The following is a 17684-nucleotide window of genomic DNA, read 5'->3' on the forward strand; positions in this document are numbered from 1 at the left end:
TGGCTTGTACTAATGTCTCATTGGGTCGAGGAGTATCAGATCACTCCTCTTTCCAAAAAGCTGAGAGTGATTAAGGGAACAATCAAGGTACGGAAGATTTCCCTTCGGGTCTCCCAGAGAGATGCAGAGGTATCCTGCCATGTTTGGAGAAGCCGTAGTATAGCTAAGCAGTCCTCTTTACTCAAGGATGACACTGCAGAGTGTACTTTTGGAACACATACAACCTTCATACATGTCTTCGCATCATGTAGAGACCTGGCAGAGATCTGTCATAGTCTAAAACTTTCCAACACACAGTCCCTCAGTCTGCGAGATGAGCAGTCGGCAGGCCTCATCTGTTTTATGAGGTATAGTGGACTGTTTTATCATTTCAACAGTTAAAATTTTATATTAGATATCTTTAATTACTTTCATAATAAATTAGTGATGTATTTTCAATAACTCTTAAGCTTACTTCTGCTTTACATTTTTTAAACTTTTAATTGCATTTTTAATGTTCTAGACATATGCTTTAGATTTCATTTTACTTTTAATCTTCAATGATATTTATGAGTGTGTTTCTTAGTCAGTACGGTACCTTATTGAGTTTTCTCACGTTTTATTTATAATTTTTAATTGTATTAAAATCCTTCTATGAAATATAACTTAAGTTTTCCAGTCTGTTGAAATATGAAATTAAACCCTTAAAACACTATAATATTCCTGGAAAAAAAAAAAGTTACACAATGACATATTTTGTTCTCTAAGAACATCCTCAGATTCTGTCAGATCACTTTTATCCATGCATATATTCGTACAATTTGTTTACATTGCATAAACTTTCAGTGATCGTGAATGGGTGATTTATGAACAAGTGTGACAGATGCCTTTGGAGTAGTCTGATCTGCTGGCAGATTGTGAGAGTAGTGATCCCATTGTAAGTAGAGCCTGAAATCAAAATGACACTTTTAAATCAGCCTCTGAAAAAGCTAGGGTGTTTTCCAGAAGAGACACACAATTCTTAAGCTGGAGGAACTGTGAGAAGTGGCCGACCACTAGATAACATTATGAAGGTGGCAATAATCAACATCGTGTCACTGACTGGAAAGTTAGAGGAGTGATTTCATGGAGGAGAATATAGCTAACATGGGATTGAGCGAGGTTAAGTAGAGGGGAAAGGGAAAGAAGTTCAAGGGATACAGTCTCTGCTGGAGTGGAGGACGTAAGGCAAAGAATGGAGATGAGTATGTAGATAAAGTGGACTACATATGTAATAGAATGTTGAGAAGTGTGGGCAATATGTGGTTCAGAAAGAATAGTAGAGATATTATAAGATACAGATGGTGAAATAGGACAAAGACAGTAATAGATTACTTCTTGGTGGAAAAAGCAAATCATAGACAGTTAGTGTTATCAGCCGTTCCAGAAGTAGCCTTTAATGGAGACTATAGAGTAGTGGTAGCAAAAATGAAAATAGGAAAAATAGTGAAAATGGAAGAAATACGAGAGACTCGATGAGTTGGTTGCACAGTTAGGTGCGTAGCTATGAGCTTGCATTCAAGAGATGTGTGGTGTTATTACGCAAAAGAAACATAAATTATGCAATATAATTTGGACTATCAACTGTCTACACGACACTTCTTAAATTCCGTTCACTATCCGCACAAGTAACATTTTTGTGAATTGGGCATTTTATTGCTGGACTCTGTTTTATTGACAAAGTGCCGATGTGATAAGCTGTAATATTGGCATTATCCATTTGAAACTGGAATTTTACACCATGTGCCTGAGTGGATGATAATAATAATACTCATCTAACGTACGGATATCAGGACATGGTTGTATTAAATTATCCTGCGAGTGGTTTCTAGTGTGTTTGATTGTTCTGTGTACAGCGACATGTATGCTTGCGCTATCTATGCGCGTGATTTGGTACTGCTAGGTGTGTTTTGGACGGAGCCCTCCAGGGCGTGTTGCTAGGCTGGGCAGTGTCGCTCCTAGTGGCCTTGCTCTGAGTGTGTGTGACTGGCTGATCCAGACTGGAGCGGACGTTGACTGTTAAATATGGTGTGCCTTCAGACACAGGAAATAAGAACCTACCTATGGGTATTGGCTAAGAAAGCAATACTACGCCCAGCAGGGGATTGTTCTCATATTAATATTTATCTATTGTATTAGAATAGTCGTGTAATGTAGTGTAAGATTAATTATATTATCTTTAGTGAGCGTTCTAGTGCTAGCTCGAAACACGTCGGTTCCTCAGTCATATGACCTCTCTGTAAGTACGCCATTCTTATTTAATTTGTATTAATGCTATTGTTTCTTGAGGTGAGTCATTTATATTATAGGTTGTGTTTTGAACTATGGTTTGAATTTTTATCTAAGTTGGGTGTGATTGTGTTCTCGCTTCAAGTGAGCGTCCTGTATAGCAGTGAAGGTCATTATTGTCTGCGTAACTTTGAAATTCGCTTTTGCATTGATTTAATATTGTCTTTCCCAGTATCCATTTGTTTCCCTGCATGTATATATATGTTTTGTTTTCTGCACTTCCTGGATGCGTGTGCGGTTACTATTTTAAAATTTGGTATGTATCGCTAATGTTATTGTATTCGTGTTTTCCCCGGGTTTTTCCTGTTTTGATCTGTGCATCCTTTCGTACTTTCTGGCCTTCTTGTCCGTGATTCGAGCTAATGCTATGCTGCACCAATTTTTTAAATTAAAATTATTATTATTAATATTGATCTTATATAACTTTTAATTTCTCTTGGCTAGGTATTACTTGAATTGGGTTGGAATTCCTTGTTTATTTTCTATTGTGGGTATTTAAGGTGTTCTTTACTCGCTAATGTATGTAATCCCGCACTATATTAACATCGCATTTCAACAATGCACATGTAACGTCTGCTGGTTTAAGTCAAGGGTTTTGGACAGCCCTAGTGCGAGATGTTTGGGGCTTATCACACTTCTTATTGTTGGTTATCTCTTGTGCTCGGCTGTTATGTAACTCATTATTATTGCGTGTGGTATCGGCCGAGATTACAGTTTTGTTTTGTGCTCCATGTGAATGACAATGCATTGTTTGCTTCTCATGTTATTTTGTTTTTCGGTTTCGGTGTTGTGAAGTTTACCTGCCTTTTCTATATTAATACGTTTTGAGCGTCTTAGTTATCGCCCTGGCCTTCTTGTGCTTCTGCGATTTTAAATTATTTTTTTATTTGGGCTATTCTCCTGATTCTGTTTGATCTTGGGCGATGACATTATGTTGAAATTTGTGTTCCGGTGTGTTTAACGTGATGTGTGTTGTGTGCTTGTTTTACGTTGGGATTTGTGTGGACTTTACCTCGGTTAGGGGCTGTTGGAAACCCTTGATTTAACTTACTACCCAATTTTCCTGTGTTAATCAAAATTTTATTTCGTATAAATATTTTCTTATGGGGATGGTAAGGAACTGGTGCACCAGTGTAGTTAGAGGAATATAATGAATTTATATAATTCCAAATCTAATTTATTTACCCATAGATTATTTATTTAATGAATTTTTTTTTAAATTCTTCTATTACTTCCTCATTATTTTTTTGAATTTTCCTTTTGGTTCATAATTTAGTGTGTAATGTAAAAGATTTTCTTATTTAATTATATATTTATTTTTTGAAAATATTGGTATCATTTTGATGTTGCTTGCCTCGTAGTCCCTTGATCCACTCCTCTCTCCTTCCAGTTTGGGTTTGTTCATGCACACTTCCTGTTTGTTGTGTTATTTTCTGATGTGTTATGTATTATTGGTTCTTTTTATTTGTCTTATGTGCACGTCACTATGACACACGTCATTTATTTTGTTAAATTGTTAGGGGCGTTGCAGATGGTGGGATCGAATCCCTCCATTGGCAGCCCTAAAGATGGTTTTCCCATTGTTCCATTGTTTCCCAGGCAAATGTTGGAGCTGTACCTTAAAGCCACAGTGCTACCTTCCCACTCCTGGTCCTTTCCCATTGCTGAAAAACTTTTGCATGAGTGTGACGTTAAACCACTACAAAAAATAAGAGAGAAGAAAATAAAAGTATGAAAATTAAAAATGATGGAAATAAAAGAAAAATCCAGTATAAACTGAAACACCTACCCAGAACTGAGGTGAAGTGAGTCGAAATGGAATGGGACATGTCCCAAGAAGGCATTTGTAAGCTATGCAGAGACAGATTGTGGCAAAATAGCTGAAAGAATCAAAGATAGACCGCATAGCAGAAAGAGAGGGTAAATGTAGCAGTAAAAAATTAGCAGCAGCATGGTAATAACAAAATAGGGATAAAACAGAAGAAAATAGAAGAAATTATCAGGAAATGAAGAGAAGGTGCAAGAAAGTAGTAAGTGAAGAATGTACACGAGAGTTGGAAGAGGATCCGCATAGTGGTAAAAGGATGTTATATGGACTTGTAAGAAGGAAGAGAAAGAGTCTACACAAAGCAGATGGAGGGGAAAAGATATCACAAACTAGAAGAGATGAGGAAAACTTGGAAGGATTACACAAGAACCTCATTTATCCAGCCCTCATTAATCCGGATCTCCATTTTATCCAGATTGAAATTAATTTTTACTTGTACAGTACTCTTTTACAGCGTCGACTCTTCCTGAATGTCTTTTCTGCCAAGGATAGTTAAGGACAGGAATTGCAAGTAATTCCGCCAAGTCTATCAAGGGTACCGCCTTGGTGTTCACCTGGAAAGAGAATGGGAAACCGTGGAAAACTATTCCCAGGATGGCAAGGTAGGTTTCGAACCCACGCTCTTCTGAATGCAACGCACTATTAATTCACTAATGGTGAATTCGAAAATGAAACCGACACTCCATCAGAAGAAACATTGACTCGTGTAGAAGCAACAGTGCAGCTGGACAAACTGATGACCTATTTAGAATCCTTGACTGAAACCACACCAGCAGAACTGTTGTTAGGAAAACATCTTCGTGATCGTGCTGCACGCAAACGCCATACAAATGTAAAACAGAAAAAACTCTCACATTATTTTAGTGCATAAAACAATCATAAATGTAAGAAGTGTTCTTATACTTTTTTGTACAATTGAAAAAAGGTATTGCTGTACAACTTATGTTATTGATTATATAACATGTACTGTATGGTATTTGTTTTTATAATTATTTTCTGGTTATCTGGATTTTTGATAATCTGGATCAGTTCCGGTCCCACTTAATCTGGATAAACAAGATTCTTGTGTACTTTGAACTTTTCAACATAAGAAGGGGTGTAAATGAGATGATAGAGGTAGTATTTGAGGAGACAGAATCAGAGAGTGAATTCACGGTAGAAGAGGTGGAAACTGCTGTCAGACTAATGAAAGTGGAGAAAAGCAGCAGGATCCGTTGGTCTTCAGTGGCTGTATAGGTTATTTAGATGTATTTGGAAAGAAAAGTCTGTACCAAATGACTTGAGTAAAGTAGTAATAATACATATAATTAAGATTGGGGACAAGAAGATATGTGGTAATTATCTAGGAATCACACTCATATCTCAGGTAGGAAAGATGAGGCAGTTAATGGAAAAGATTTGGGAAAAAGGAAGAGAGATAGTGATGACATTCCTTGATTTAGAAAAGGTTTAAGTTATTGTACCCAGAGCAAAGTTATGGAAAGTAATGCAACAGAAAGGATTTGGAAAACAAATAAAAATATGTGCAAGCAGTGTACAAAAATTGTTGCAGTGTCCAGACACAGCGGAGAGGACAGAGTGGTTTTGGAATGAAACTGGATTACAGTAAGGAAGTGTGTTGTCACCATGGTTATTCATAATGATTACGGACAAAAGTTTGAAGGAGTCAGAAGTAAAATTTGGGGTCAGGGAGCTGAAGATGCTGTTTGCTGACGATTGGTGTGCGGTGTAAACAGAGAGGAAGTACAGAGGCCATGTAACACGTTGAGTGGAATTATTGAAAATTACAGAACAAAAATAATTAAGGAAAAGAGTAAGAGTGTTTACTAGAGGAGAAAGAGAAGGGAAAGGAATGATAAAAATTAAGGAAAAAAAGCTTGAAATTGTGGAGAGCTTTAAGGCCGGACATGGAGATTGGTAGGAGGGTTCTGCAGGGAAATGCATTCTACGAGAGTGTGAGAAACCTGGTGTGGAGATGGAAAGTACCAATGAAGTGGAAAGATGTACTACTTCCCAATACTGATGTAAACAGCGGAGACCTGGACACTGACAAAAAGACAGGAGAATAAAATCCATAACAGCGAATGACATTTTTAAAGAAGTATGGCAGAAAAGACAGGAAAGAACAGGGTAAGAAATGAGGCTGTCAGGAAGGAAATTAGAGTGAAAAAGCTTTGACAGAATGGAGGGGGATAAATTTAGGTTTGGACATGTTAAGAGGATGGAAGAGTGAAGGATGCCAAAACAGATAATGGAGATCCAAATAGGAGGACGGAGGGAGGGAAGCCAGTGCATCTTAGGGTTCAGTGTGATGGCAGGTTGATGCATGTATCAATGCTAATGGAGGGCATTTTGAACATTTTATGTAAGGAAAGATTTCATGTGGAATTCTGGTATGTTTTGTTCCTGTGTGTTTCTCATGATTGATGTGCTATGTAGAGTTGTAGAAAATGAGTTCTGACATGGAAATAAAGCATTTCTGGACTCGAATCCATATAATGTATTTTCTTCTTCTATGTGCGAGGAATGTGTTCTAAAAGTCTGGCCATACCTTGCTGGTTCACTATGTACACAGAGAAATAATTGAAACCTCACTGATAATGCTCGCAATACCATGAGAGGACATCTACACCAGTCTGAATTGCATTATGCACAATATGAGCTGGACAACGTAGTCATAAAATTTGCTTATTCAGTGTATTCTGAAGTTTCTTGAACACATTGTTTTCTCCTTTTCTTAGAACACCTCCAATGTTAGTAAATTAGTTGATTATCTCCATCAATATCAAGTACTTTATCACTAAGACCAAATTCTAAAATGACACACTCTGTTATTGTATTTGAATTTTCATTGTCACATTCATTTAAATTCAGCAATGTCCCATTGACACCTTCATTATAACAAAAACCTGCACAGGAACAGGAAATACTTTTCAAATACATGTAATTGCTGACCATTTAGTGCTAACACAAACATAACTTGACTTTGAGAGACTTTTTTATTCTGTCTGAAATGAATGGTGAAATCACATTATTGATAATAGCTTCAGTTTTAGTTTTGGTGCTAGAAAAGAAACTTTTGAGTCCTTAAAAACCTTGCATATTTTCAAATTGTAAGAACTTGAATTGTACAAATGATGGTGTTTGATGCAGTGAAATGTAAATGTACCTTCTAATTCAGCTACTTTATTAGCACCTCTGTGTTATGAGCTGTTTGGAGGAGGAGGAGAAAGAGGAGGATGATGAACCCACTCCCATTTCATGCTTTTTGGATTTCATTTGGTTGTTAATCACACCTGCTGCCATTACTAATTGAAATGTAGGAACTGTGGAGAAGAAAACTTTATAATAGACTAATTTTCCTAGGAAAATAATGATGTAACAAATTAAAAAGTAAAGATTATAATGGTTTTGAGTGTAAACGTAATGCTACTTACTCGCAAACTTGCAGAAAGTTTCGTGTTTGCTTCTTCCTTGCTTTATACTTGGAAAATATTCAGCATATTCCTCCCTGAACTTTTCATGCAGCCAACATTATTAAACATTATTATGAAAATGCAGTGACGACTAAAAGGAAATGAGGAAATGTAACTTTAAAGATTTTCAGTCTGTCGAAAACACTAATTATCACCACATAACACTATAACATACCTACTAAACATTCTATGTTTAATAGTGTGTATTAACTAAGTCAACACTGGAAAATATGACTTCCTTCTGAACAAACAAAAGAAAATAGAAATGGTGGAAGTATTGGCCAGAGAATAGTATAGCAAACTATCAGAGATGACTGCCTTCTGTATAGATATCTGAAAAGCTATTCTATACTCTTGATTTTTGTATGCTGTGAAGGCAAAAAGATAGCATACCTAATGCTTCATTGATGGAAATTATAAATTTGCCAAAGTTATAAAAAATTGTAGACTTTTGTCTTCTTGGCCCAGACATTCATTCACCATGAAATCGCAGACTGTCCATGAAAACAGCGACATGTGGCAACCTTATGTCCTGTGGAATTGACTTATTGCCTTACACTCTGGGAAGGAGCAGAGGGCTGAAACCTGGTTCTATGCTGATCTATTCAGTTTAGGACTCTCCTACCATAACGCATCTGTAGTCTTTCTCCACCGATCTTATCCATATCCTCATAGGTCTTCCTCTTCTCTTCTGTCCTTGCATATTCCACTGTAGGACTTGTTTGGCAATGTTGTCAGATCTTTGCAGTGTACATCCAATCCATCGCCCTGTCCTGATCTGCTGGTCGGTCAGTAGTTGTGATCTTTCTCAGAGTTCCTGACCGGACATTGTGTGCCCAGTGTATGCTCAGTATACTTCTAAGACATATGTTAACTAGTGTCTGAATCGTTCTTGTCAGCTGCTTTATCATCTTCCAAGATTCATAGTGATACAGTAAGGCAGACTACACTGCCATTAAAGATCCACAGTTTAGTTCTTTTTGATAGTGATGGGCAGTCTGAGACTAGGTCTCGAATCTTGAGACTTCTCAAGACATGCGCAGGCACTATTTCTCGCAAGAAATTTAGAGAGATCTCGAGAGTTGTCTCCGCATTGTGTGGCAAGCACCATCGGAGCTGAATGTTGTTTGTGCCGAGTATGCGAATGGCAAACCACGCACCTTCTCCATTCTGTAAATACGTGTCAACAAGTGACTAGGGCGTTCATTTCTACCAAGGTCTATTTTGATGCAGTATAACATAATTATAAAGAATATGCATTCTGGCATTGTATGCACTGGAAATAATTCCTTACAATTCCTTGCAATTTTATAGAGTATTTGCATCATAATTAGGTACCTCAGAAAGTTTACAAAAGGAGTATTTGTATTACCCCACCTATTCAATACAAAAATTCCACTGTTATGTGGTTAAATAAACATAGAAATTACTAAATTTAAAGGGACATGTTTCTCCCTTTTATTGGGCATCATCAGCCTTATTTAAATTGAAATTGTTTAAAGTGATTTTAGCATGTTTCAACATCTTTATTTTATAACAACTATTCCACAGTGTCATTACTTTTAAGAAATCACAGTTCAATTTTTATAAGTTATAAGTGATAATGTCCTGACAAATGCTTGTTTTAAGATTAAATAAGGCTGATAATGCCCAATAAAAGAAGGGTGAAACATGTGCCTTTAAATTTAGTAATTTCTATGTTTATTTAACCACATAATAGTGGAGTTAAGTTGCGTTTCGGACATAGTCTTCAAAATACAATTAAGTCGTGGATTTCGGTTATTTTAAAGGGATGCCACATAGCACAGCCCGCTGTGTTGCTTGTTCAAAAGAAGTAAAATACGTTGGCAGAAATGCTTCTGGGATGATCCAGCACTTAAAAACGCATAATATCAATGAAGAGGAATCGTCACAGAACATCTCTGACCCGGTTTTCATCACAAGAAGCTATCCTGTCGACGATTGTGAGGTATCCAGATAGGTGTACATCCTATCTACAGTTAATAATAAATTATACAAGTTATTCAGCTAAGAAGTCCACCTGAAATAACTCGTGAACAGTTAGGTACGGACATTCTGTTTTCACTTTTGTTAATGGTATTAAGGGGTTCACAGTTGAACATGCAGTACTTTTCCAGGCTTTTGACAAAATTTATTGGCTCGCACGTTTCCATATGAGAACGTTATTTCGCACAATAACTGCTGATTGATATACTATCAAGTTTACACTCGTAGACCCTAGTTACTGGGATGTCACACGGCTCACAGTACAGGAGAATCGGTCTCGAGATCTGCAACGTCAGTCTCAAGAGTCTCGAGCGGGAGCGTTGCCCATCACTACTTTTTTACCTCAATATGGGACGAGGCATCATGAATGACCTTCATTTTTCAGTGTCGGATCCCTTCCATTATTTCTTTCTTAGTGTTATATAAAGAATGGTTGCCTAGTTGTACTTTCTCTTAAAACAATCACTACCACACCCTGTTGAGCTGCCTGCTTTTTTCCACTGAAATGTCAAAGAAAAAGAGATGCCTATCAAACTCCTTAATGTGAATTGAATTCAGGTTTGCTGGTGATTTAGGTGGTTCTGGAAGTGAGAATGTTTCCCAGACTCTTTCATTCAAACTACTGTATATTGTCTATGTACATTTATTAAATCAAGTTTTATGGACGCCAAAGATAACACTTTCCGCTTAAAGCGCTCAACAAAGAACTTTGATAGCATGAGTGAAATCGGACTTTCCATACAGTAATGATGCCACTGCACCATTTCATCAGAGGTACAGGCTGTCAACCAAGCAATATTAAAGTTGCCAACTGTTTTATATCAAGGTAGATAGTTTGTTTTCAAATTTTTTTTTTTTTTTTTTTAATTGAGTTCTGGGAGTTGAAGTCCACAGATTTTGTAGGTCTCTTTAGTACTAGACGATTTACTCAAGAGGACAAATTGGGGCAAATATTCTTTTATAGGAAGGGGAGTTAGGGATTGGAATAACTTAACCAAGGGAGGTGTCCAATAAATTTCCAATTTCCTTGAAATCTTCTTTCCCTTTGTGCCGTTAGGCGTTTTGACATTTCAGCCATGTACTGAAGATTCTTCTATCGTGCGCCATTCTCTGAACCTCACCCAGAGGGTCTTCCCTCACTTCCTGATCAGTCCCAAGATGTACTCCTCCCATTCAATCCGTGGCCTCCCTTGTGTTCTTCCTGTTGGTCTGGCTCACCACACCTACTTCGCTTTCTTTTTATCTTCCATTCTTTCTAGGTGACCAATCCAGCTCAATCCTTTCCTCTCAATGACATCCATTATTGGCTCCTGCTGAAGCTCATCTCTCACTGTGGTGTTTCTAATATGGTCTCTTCGAGTTTTTCCGGCAACATTCTGCAAATATCTCATCTCAGCGGCAACCAAACGGCTCTCCAGTTTTTTATGCACTATCCAATTCTCTGCACCATACAGGAGGGTTGGCAGGTACACGGCATGATGTACCCGCATTTTTGTGTTTCTAATAATTTCTTTCTTTGCTATGATTGTGTTGTTTATACCATAGTAAACTTGATTAGCTTTTCTAATTCTGTTGTTTATTTCTGCCTCTAATTTTCCATCCTCTCTGAAAATGGTGCCCAGATACTCAACTTGTTCTACTTGCTCAATATCCTCATTGTTCCACTTGACCTGAAGCTGTACCTTTCCTCCTTTGGTGAACTGCATGACCTTGGTTTTGCTCTCATTCACTTCCATCCCACAGTCCTGGAAGGCATAAGCCCATTCAGTAAGAGCTTGTTGGAGATTCTCCTCTTTCCCAGCCAAAATCAGAATGTTATCTGCATAGACCAAGGATTGGACATATATTGGTCTCATGTTCCAGTTGCCTACCTTAATTCTTTTAGTTCTTCTTTTACACTGCTTAATGATCTCATGAAGATCACAGAGAAGAGGGCTCAAGCTGTCACCCTGCTTTACTCCCTTCGCCATTTCAAATTCCCTAGAGCATTCACCAGCTATTCTCACCACTCCTTGGACTCTATTGTACATGCTCCTAATGCGGCATAAGAGAGTCTTGGTTACCTTTTCATCTTCAGGTGCTACCCAAAGCTGTTCCCTGGGGACCGAGTCAAATGCGGCCTTTAGGTCGACAAATGCAGCTAGAACATCCTTTCCTCGACTAAATTGTTTCTCTATAACTGTTCTTAGTGTGTATATATGGTTGTGTGTTTGTTGACTTGGCCTGAAGGTACACTGTTCTTCTTCCAACTTTTCCTCTACTTCTTGTCTCAGCCTCCTCTCCAGTATGCGAGAGTATATCTTTCCAGCCACACTGGAAAGACAAATTGCTCGATAGTTTGCACAGTCCAGAGTGCCGCCCTTCTTATGGATAGGAACAATAATGTTCTTCTCCCAATCCTTTGGAATCTTCTGAATGCTCCATGCTTGTTGGCATATCCTTGTCACCCATTTCACCACAGCCTCTCCTCCTACTTCATCAATTCCAGTAAAATTCCATCCCAACCAGCTGCCTTGCCCACCATCATTTCAGTGACAGCCTCTCTTACTTCACTCTGCATAATTGTCTCCCCTTCTTCTAGTTCTTCTGCCCTGTTATCGGTGTCTTCTTGTGAATTCTGGTCTGTGCAAAACACATCCTCATACTACGTGCTCCATGAATGAAGGATGTCCCATGGCCTCATTTGGATTTTCTGGTTCCTGTCTTTAATGTTTGTGATTCTCTTTCCGGTTTTACCTTGGAGGGATCTTAGTATCTTCCAAAATTTCTTCTGATTATTTCTGTATTCTGATTCCATTTCCTCACCAAATTCCTGCCAGTTCCTTTCTTTTCCATCTTGTACTTGCCGCTTAGCTTCATTATGTGATTTATATAATTCCTCCAGTCCTCTACCCTTCTTGTTCTCGTGTACTCCTTCCAAGCTACTTTTTTCTCCTTACACCTTCCTTGACTTCCTCAGTCTACCACTTTGTTCATTTCCTTCATGTATTTACTGTAGTTTTCCCACAGACCTCTTCTGCTACTTTGATAATATTAGTCTTAAATTCCCTCCATCTCTCTGAGTTCCAACCTCTCTCGGGTTCTTCTCTTTCTGTTTGCCGAAGTTTTTCCCCCAACTTCTGAGCATAATTCTGCCTTACCTCTTCCTCTCTAAATGCAGAAATTCTCATTTTCTTGAATGGAGAGTGCGGGTGTAGCCTTTAACCTTGTTTTCATAACCAGAAGCCGATGTTCTGTACTCATTTCTGCACTGCAGAAGACCCTTACATCTAGTGCTGCATAAGTCATGTTCTTAGTGTAACAAAAGTAGTCAATGCAACTCTTTGCTCCTCGGCCTGCTGCCTCAAAAGTTATTTTATGGATACTTTTATGGGGCAAAAGGTGTTGCCAATCCTTAGCTGATTATCAATACAGAATTCTAACATTCTTTCACCATTGGTATTGATGGTATGTTCTGCTACATGTTGGCCCATCCATCCATGTCCTCGATGTAACCTATTTCCAATCCTAGCATTCCAGTCCCCCATCACAATAACATGTCTACTTCTTTCCCTGGCTTTGTCTATAGCTTTTTGCATTTGAACATAAAATTGCTCCTTATCTACTTCTTGCATATCTTCAATGGGGGTATAGATCTGCACTAGCATAATACTTTCTTCTAGTTCCACATCCACTGTGATAAGCCTGGAGTTAATAGGTTCCCATCCTGTCACCTTGTTTTCCACTGCTTTGGGCATAATGATGGCCACTCCTTCTTTTGCCTGTTCATTCCTACTGACTCCTGAATGTCTCATTACATGTCCCTTATCCAAATTAATTTGGCCATTACCTTTTCTCTTGGTTTCACTGACTCAGAGTATGGCAAGGTTGTACTTTTCCATTTCTTCGACTATTTCTACCTGCTTTCCTGACAGTGAGATCACATTCCAAGTACCAATTCTCATATACAATTTCCCTCGTTATCCGTCCGGCTACTCTAATGTTTCTCTGAATAGTTAATTTCGCTCCACATGGGTTATTAGCCCTACGGAAACTAGTATGATGAGAGGGCTGCCCTCTTAGCTGTCATGCCAGCCCGTTTTCTGTCAGGGTATCTTCCCTCAGCCTTCGGGGTCCACTCCCTATCTGCAAGGCAGCAGTTGGTGGTTCGCAGTTCCTCTGCCTACTCCACCATTGAGGTATTTACAAGGTTCCTCCTTCTGCCTTCGTAGCCATTGACTGCCAACTTCTGATGAATTTATGTGTCATTTCCTGCACAAAGTCTTGATCTAGCCTCCAAAAGGGGAACTCTTCTGCCTGTAGCCACTGGTCCCCCTTCTGGTTGTCAGGTTTGGTAATGGCCGCCTGACCCTCGGCCAGACAGTCGCAGGTTGCACAGTCTATTACATACGGTAGCAGGATATTCCTGACCTGACCGGCTTCCTTGAAATCATTTAAGAAAAGGCTAGGAAAACAACAGATAGGGAATCTGCCACCTGGGTGACTGCCCTATATGCAGATCAGTATTGATTGATTGATTGATTGATGGATGGATTGAATCATTGTGTTTATTTAGTGATGTAAGTTCACAATACCTTATCTCCTCAGAAGGCTGGCAGAAAAATACGTGGGTGTTTAAATTGTGGTGAAGCGATATGCATGATGACTTTGGTGAGCTCAGAGTTACTCTGGTTTACTCTGAAAGATTGGCAGGTTGAATTTAATGGACTGGGCAGTCTGTAATGGGTATTTATTATGTAGGTGATTTGGAATAGTGAGGTGTGATAGATAGAGATGACAGAATCATCAAAAGATCAATGGCAGCATTCCATTTTCAACTTCCAGCATTATTAGAACTAATTTCTTCTGAAGTAACAAAGCAAGATCTTTGTGAAACGTCAAGATATCCAGGTAATAGTTTTGTGTAACTAATGTCTTGTATTTCAGGCAGTGAAAGTATACTCAAAACAGAATGGAGTGATACTAAGAAATCATGATAAATAATATGTAGACTAAGTCCAAGTGTGATATGGATAGAACATGCTTTGTAAATTACCATTAGTTATAATTTTGATCCTTCTCTTGATCCATTTATTTACTCTTCACTGAGTTCCAAATATGAAATGCATGTGGTATTGTTATTTTGTTAATAAGGAAGCCATACTTTTTATAAGTTGCATATGGTAATGGTCATAACAGCCCTGTTTAAGGGGAAACTGTAAACTGAGATTAATTTTGCATGTTATTACAATGTATAATATGTCTTCTGTCTTCATTTATTAGAAGGTGACCTGGAACTTTTGATTGGGCATGGTATTTTGAGAGAGAATGAAAAAAGATTAATTATGTTTCAAATAATAAAAGCAGTTCTTTACATCCATTCTGGAAATGTCATTCACCGTGATATTAAAGTAAGTATAAGGAGATTTGTCTGTAGGTTTGTTAAGGTTTCTGTAAATTTATGTGCTGTCCGATTATATAGAATGTTCTCAAACATGTAGGAAGTAATCAGGAGGTGAATAGTATATTCCAAAACCACACACAAGATAGTTCCAGTGAACCATGGTAATCTACAAGTTAGACTTTCTAATTTTGTACGTGAAGTATTGTTAACAGCCTTACCTGGGACATCCCACATTGAGTAGCTGTCACCACATTAGTGTACCACCAGGGATACTGCATTTTAATACAAGAAGTGCTGAAAATGTCCCCCATGCACCTGAATGCATACCTGAACATGCCACCTCATTGTCGGACATGTTCGAACATTCCAGGCATTGCACGTATCCGATGGCAACCTTGGTCCATACACTGGCAAAGTACTGCAATGTCTGTAACAGCATGCTTGACTCTAAACTTAATCCTAAATACAAACTATTCCCCCAGATAGCTAATACCTAAAACAGGCTTAGCTTGTAAATATTCAACCCTAGAGCATATACTCATGGAGACCTTTTGTGTTGTTTTGGGGTGTATTATTCATTCGCAGACTACATTCCACATGTTTAAGAACACACTGTATAATTAACAATGTGTTGTATAGCTGAAAGTTAAGCCATTTTATCTTGTCAGAAAAGAAAATTGACATAAACTCAGAATGTTAAGAATTAAGCTTCAGAATCTATATTCAGAATTATCAGATCATTGGATCAGTATTCGTTCATACATACAGTTTAAAATAAAATAGTTCTCAGTAAATAAAAAGGTAATATGCCACATACTGGAATGGTATGAAGCAAAATGAATCTTCATAGCAAGTTTCTATGACCAGATGCCCTTCCTGTTATCAACCTTCTCAGTGGAGTTAATGAGATGAAACAAATGACATTATGTATGCTAGGAAGGTAGAGGGTGAAAACTGGTGCCAGCGTATAGCCTATTCCTGTCAAATAGCACCAAGGGATCTGCTCAAGGCTTTATGTCCCCATCCAACAGGTGAATCACCATCAACAGCATCATAATGCCCTCGCTCCATATGAGTACTGCAGAGAAGTTTGGAATTTAATCCAGGCTATTGGCAAGCAATCTAGTGATTAAAAATTGTATACCACCACCTTTCCTAACCTGCTAGCCAACATTCTGATAGTGAACATTTTTTTCAACCGTCGGGACTCGAACCAGGTAACCATGGTGTTGGGTTATATAGACTGCATGACTTAATGAACATGGCCACCAGGCGGGCTTGTTGATCTTCCCCATTCTTTTAAATTATTCTTGCCAAATATCTTCTTTATTTTGAACTTCTGCTTCCAACTACTTTCATAGCATAACATCAGCAAATACAAGTGCATTTGTTGCCTGATCCTTCATTTTCATTGTTTTTGTAACCTTCTCCATTACAGTAATTTAGAGAAGTGGTGGTAAACAACTTCCTTGTTGGACTCCACTCTTGGCTTCAAAAATTTTTTACCTGCCTCCTTGCATTTGCACACAGTTATAATCTAGCTTTAATCTTTTCTTAACCCAATATTTTTCATAGAGTATTCTTGTCAGAAAAGAATGAGGTCTAGGGTTGATCTGTTTGGTCTAAACCCATTTTGTTCTTCAAGTTTAGGTTCAGACTTAATTTACTATCCAGGAGGGACTCTTATATTTTTAACCCATGAGATAGAAGGGTTACACTTCTGTAGTTGTTACACATCTTTGTCACCTTTCTTAAATAATGAAATGACCACTCCTTGCCTCTATTTCCTGAATTTTATTTTCTTCCCAAACTTTGTTTAGTACTCTGTACAGCCATTGTATTCCAGGTTCTCAAAGTGCTTTGATCATGTCCGTGCTGAGCTAATCCAAGTCCAGCAGACTTTTGAATAACAATAAAATTATCTTATTCTGTTCTTTATTTCTTTTTACCTTCATGATACTTCACTTTCTTTAATCAGTACCTTAACTATTTTATGGGTCTCAGTCTCTTCCCTTTTCAGTGTATTTTGTAGCTTTCATCCCTGAGAAACAATCACAGACATCACTAAATCTGTTAAAGAAACTGAATGCTTATTCAGTTCTTCGATAGGGGATTTTTTTTGTTTTATAAAATATGAACTTGTACATTTGTCTGTATAGAACAGAGTGAGTTGGCTACACTGTTCAAGGTATGTAGCTCTTAGCTTGCATTCGGAGGATAAACCCCACTGTCGGCAGCTATAAAATGAGTTGCTGTAAAAAAAAGTGCAGAATATTTTTCAGTGGGGGTTGCAGAAATCTATAAGGAGCAAAGGTCAAATTGAAGATGTAACTTAATTAGTCTTTAATTTTTATGAGTAATGTTCAGCACTGTGTGCTTCAGAGATTGTTCTCATACTGTTTTTTATATAATGTTTCCACAGCCATCCAGCATCCTTATTGATACCAGATTCAGAGTGAAGATTGCTGACTTTGGTATAGCACGTGCTCTCAATTGTAATAAAGAATGTGAAGATGGATGCAATCCTCCACCTCTCACAGATTATGTGGTGTCCTGCTGGTATCGGGCTCCTGAACTTTTACTAGGATCCAAGAGGTAAAATCTCTTAGTTGATGCAAGCTATCTGTGTTAGATTTGATGCATAAGCCTTATTTTGCTCAGAACATGGTGTACTATAAACAAT

General features: G+C 38.0%; 1 protein-coding gene across 2 annotated transcripts in view; it reads left to right on the top strand.

The window, feature by feature from the left end:
• The window catches only part of LOC136875758 (mitogen-activated protein kinase 15), an 84203-nt gene that overhangs the window by 13461 nt on the left and 53058 nt on the right, over positions 1–17684 (top strand). For both annotated transcript variants that reach the window (XM_067149334.2, XM_067149332.2), the window contains exons 3-4: positions 14881–15008; positions 17424–17596. In XM_067149334.2, coding sequence (XP_067005435.2) covers positions 14881–15008; positions 17424–17596 — 301 coding nt within the window. The remainder of the gene's footprint in view (positions 1–14880; positions 15009–17423; positions 17597–17684) is intronic.

This window comes from Anabrus simplex, chromosome 6 (genome assembly GCF_040414725.1).
Source record: "Anabrus simplex isolate iqAnaSimp1 chromosome 6, ASM4041472v1, whole genome shotgun sequence".
Classification (NCBI taxonomy): domain Eukaryota; kingdom Metazoa; phylum Arthropoda; class Insecta; order Orthoptera; family Tettigoniidae; genus Anabrus; species Anabrus simplex.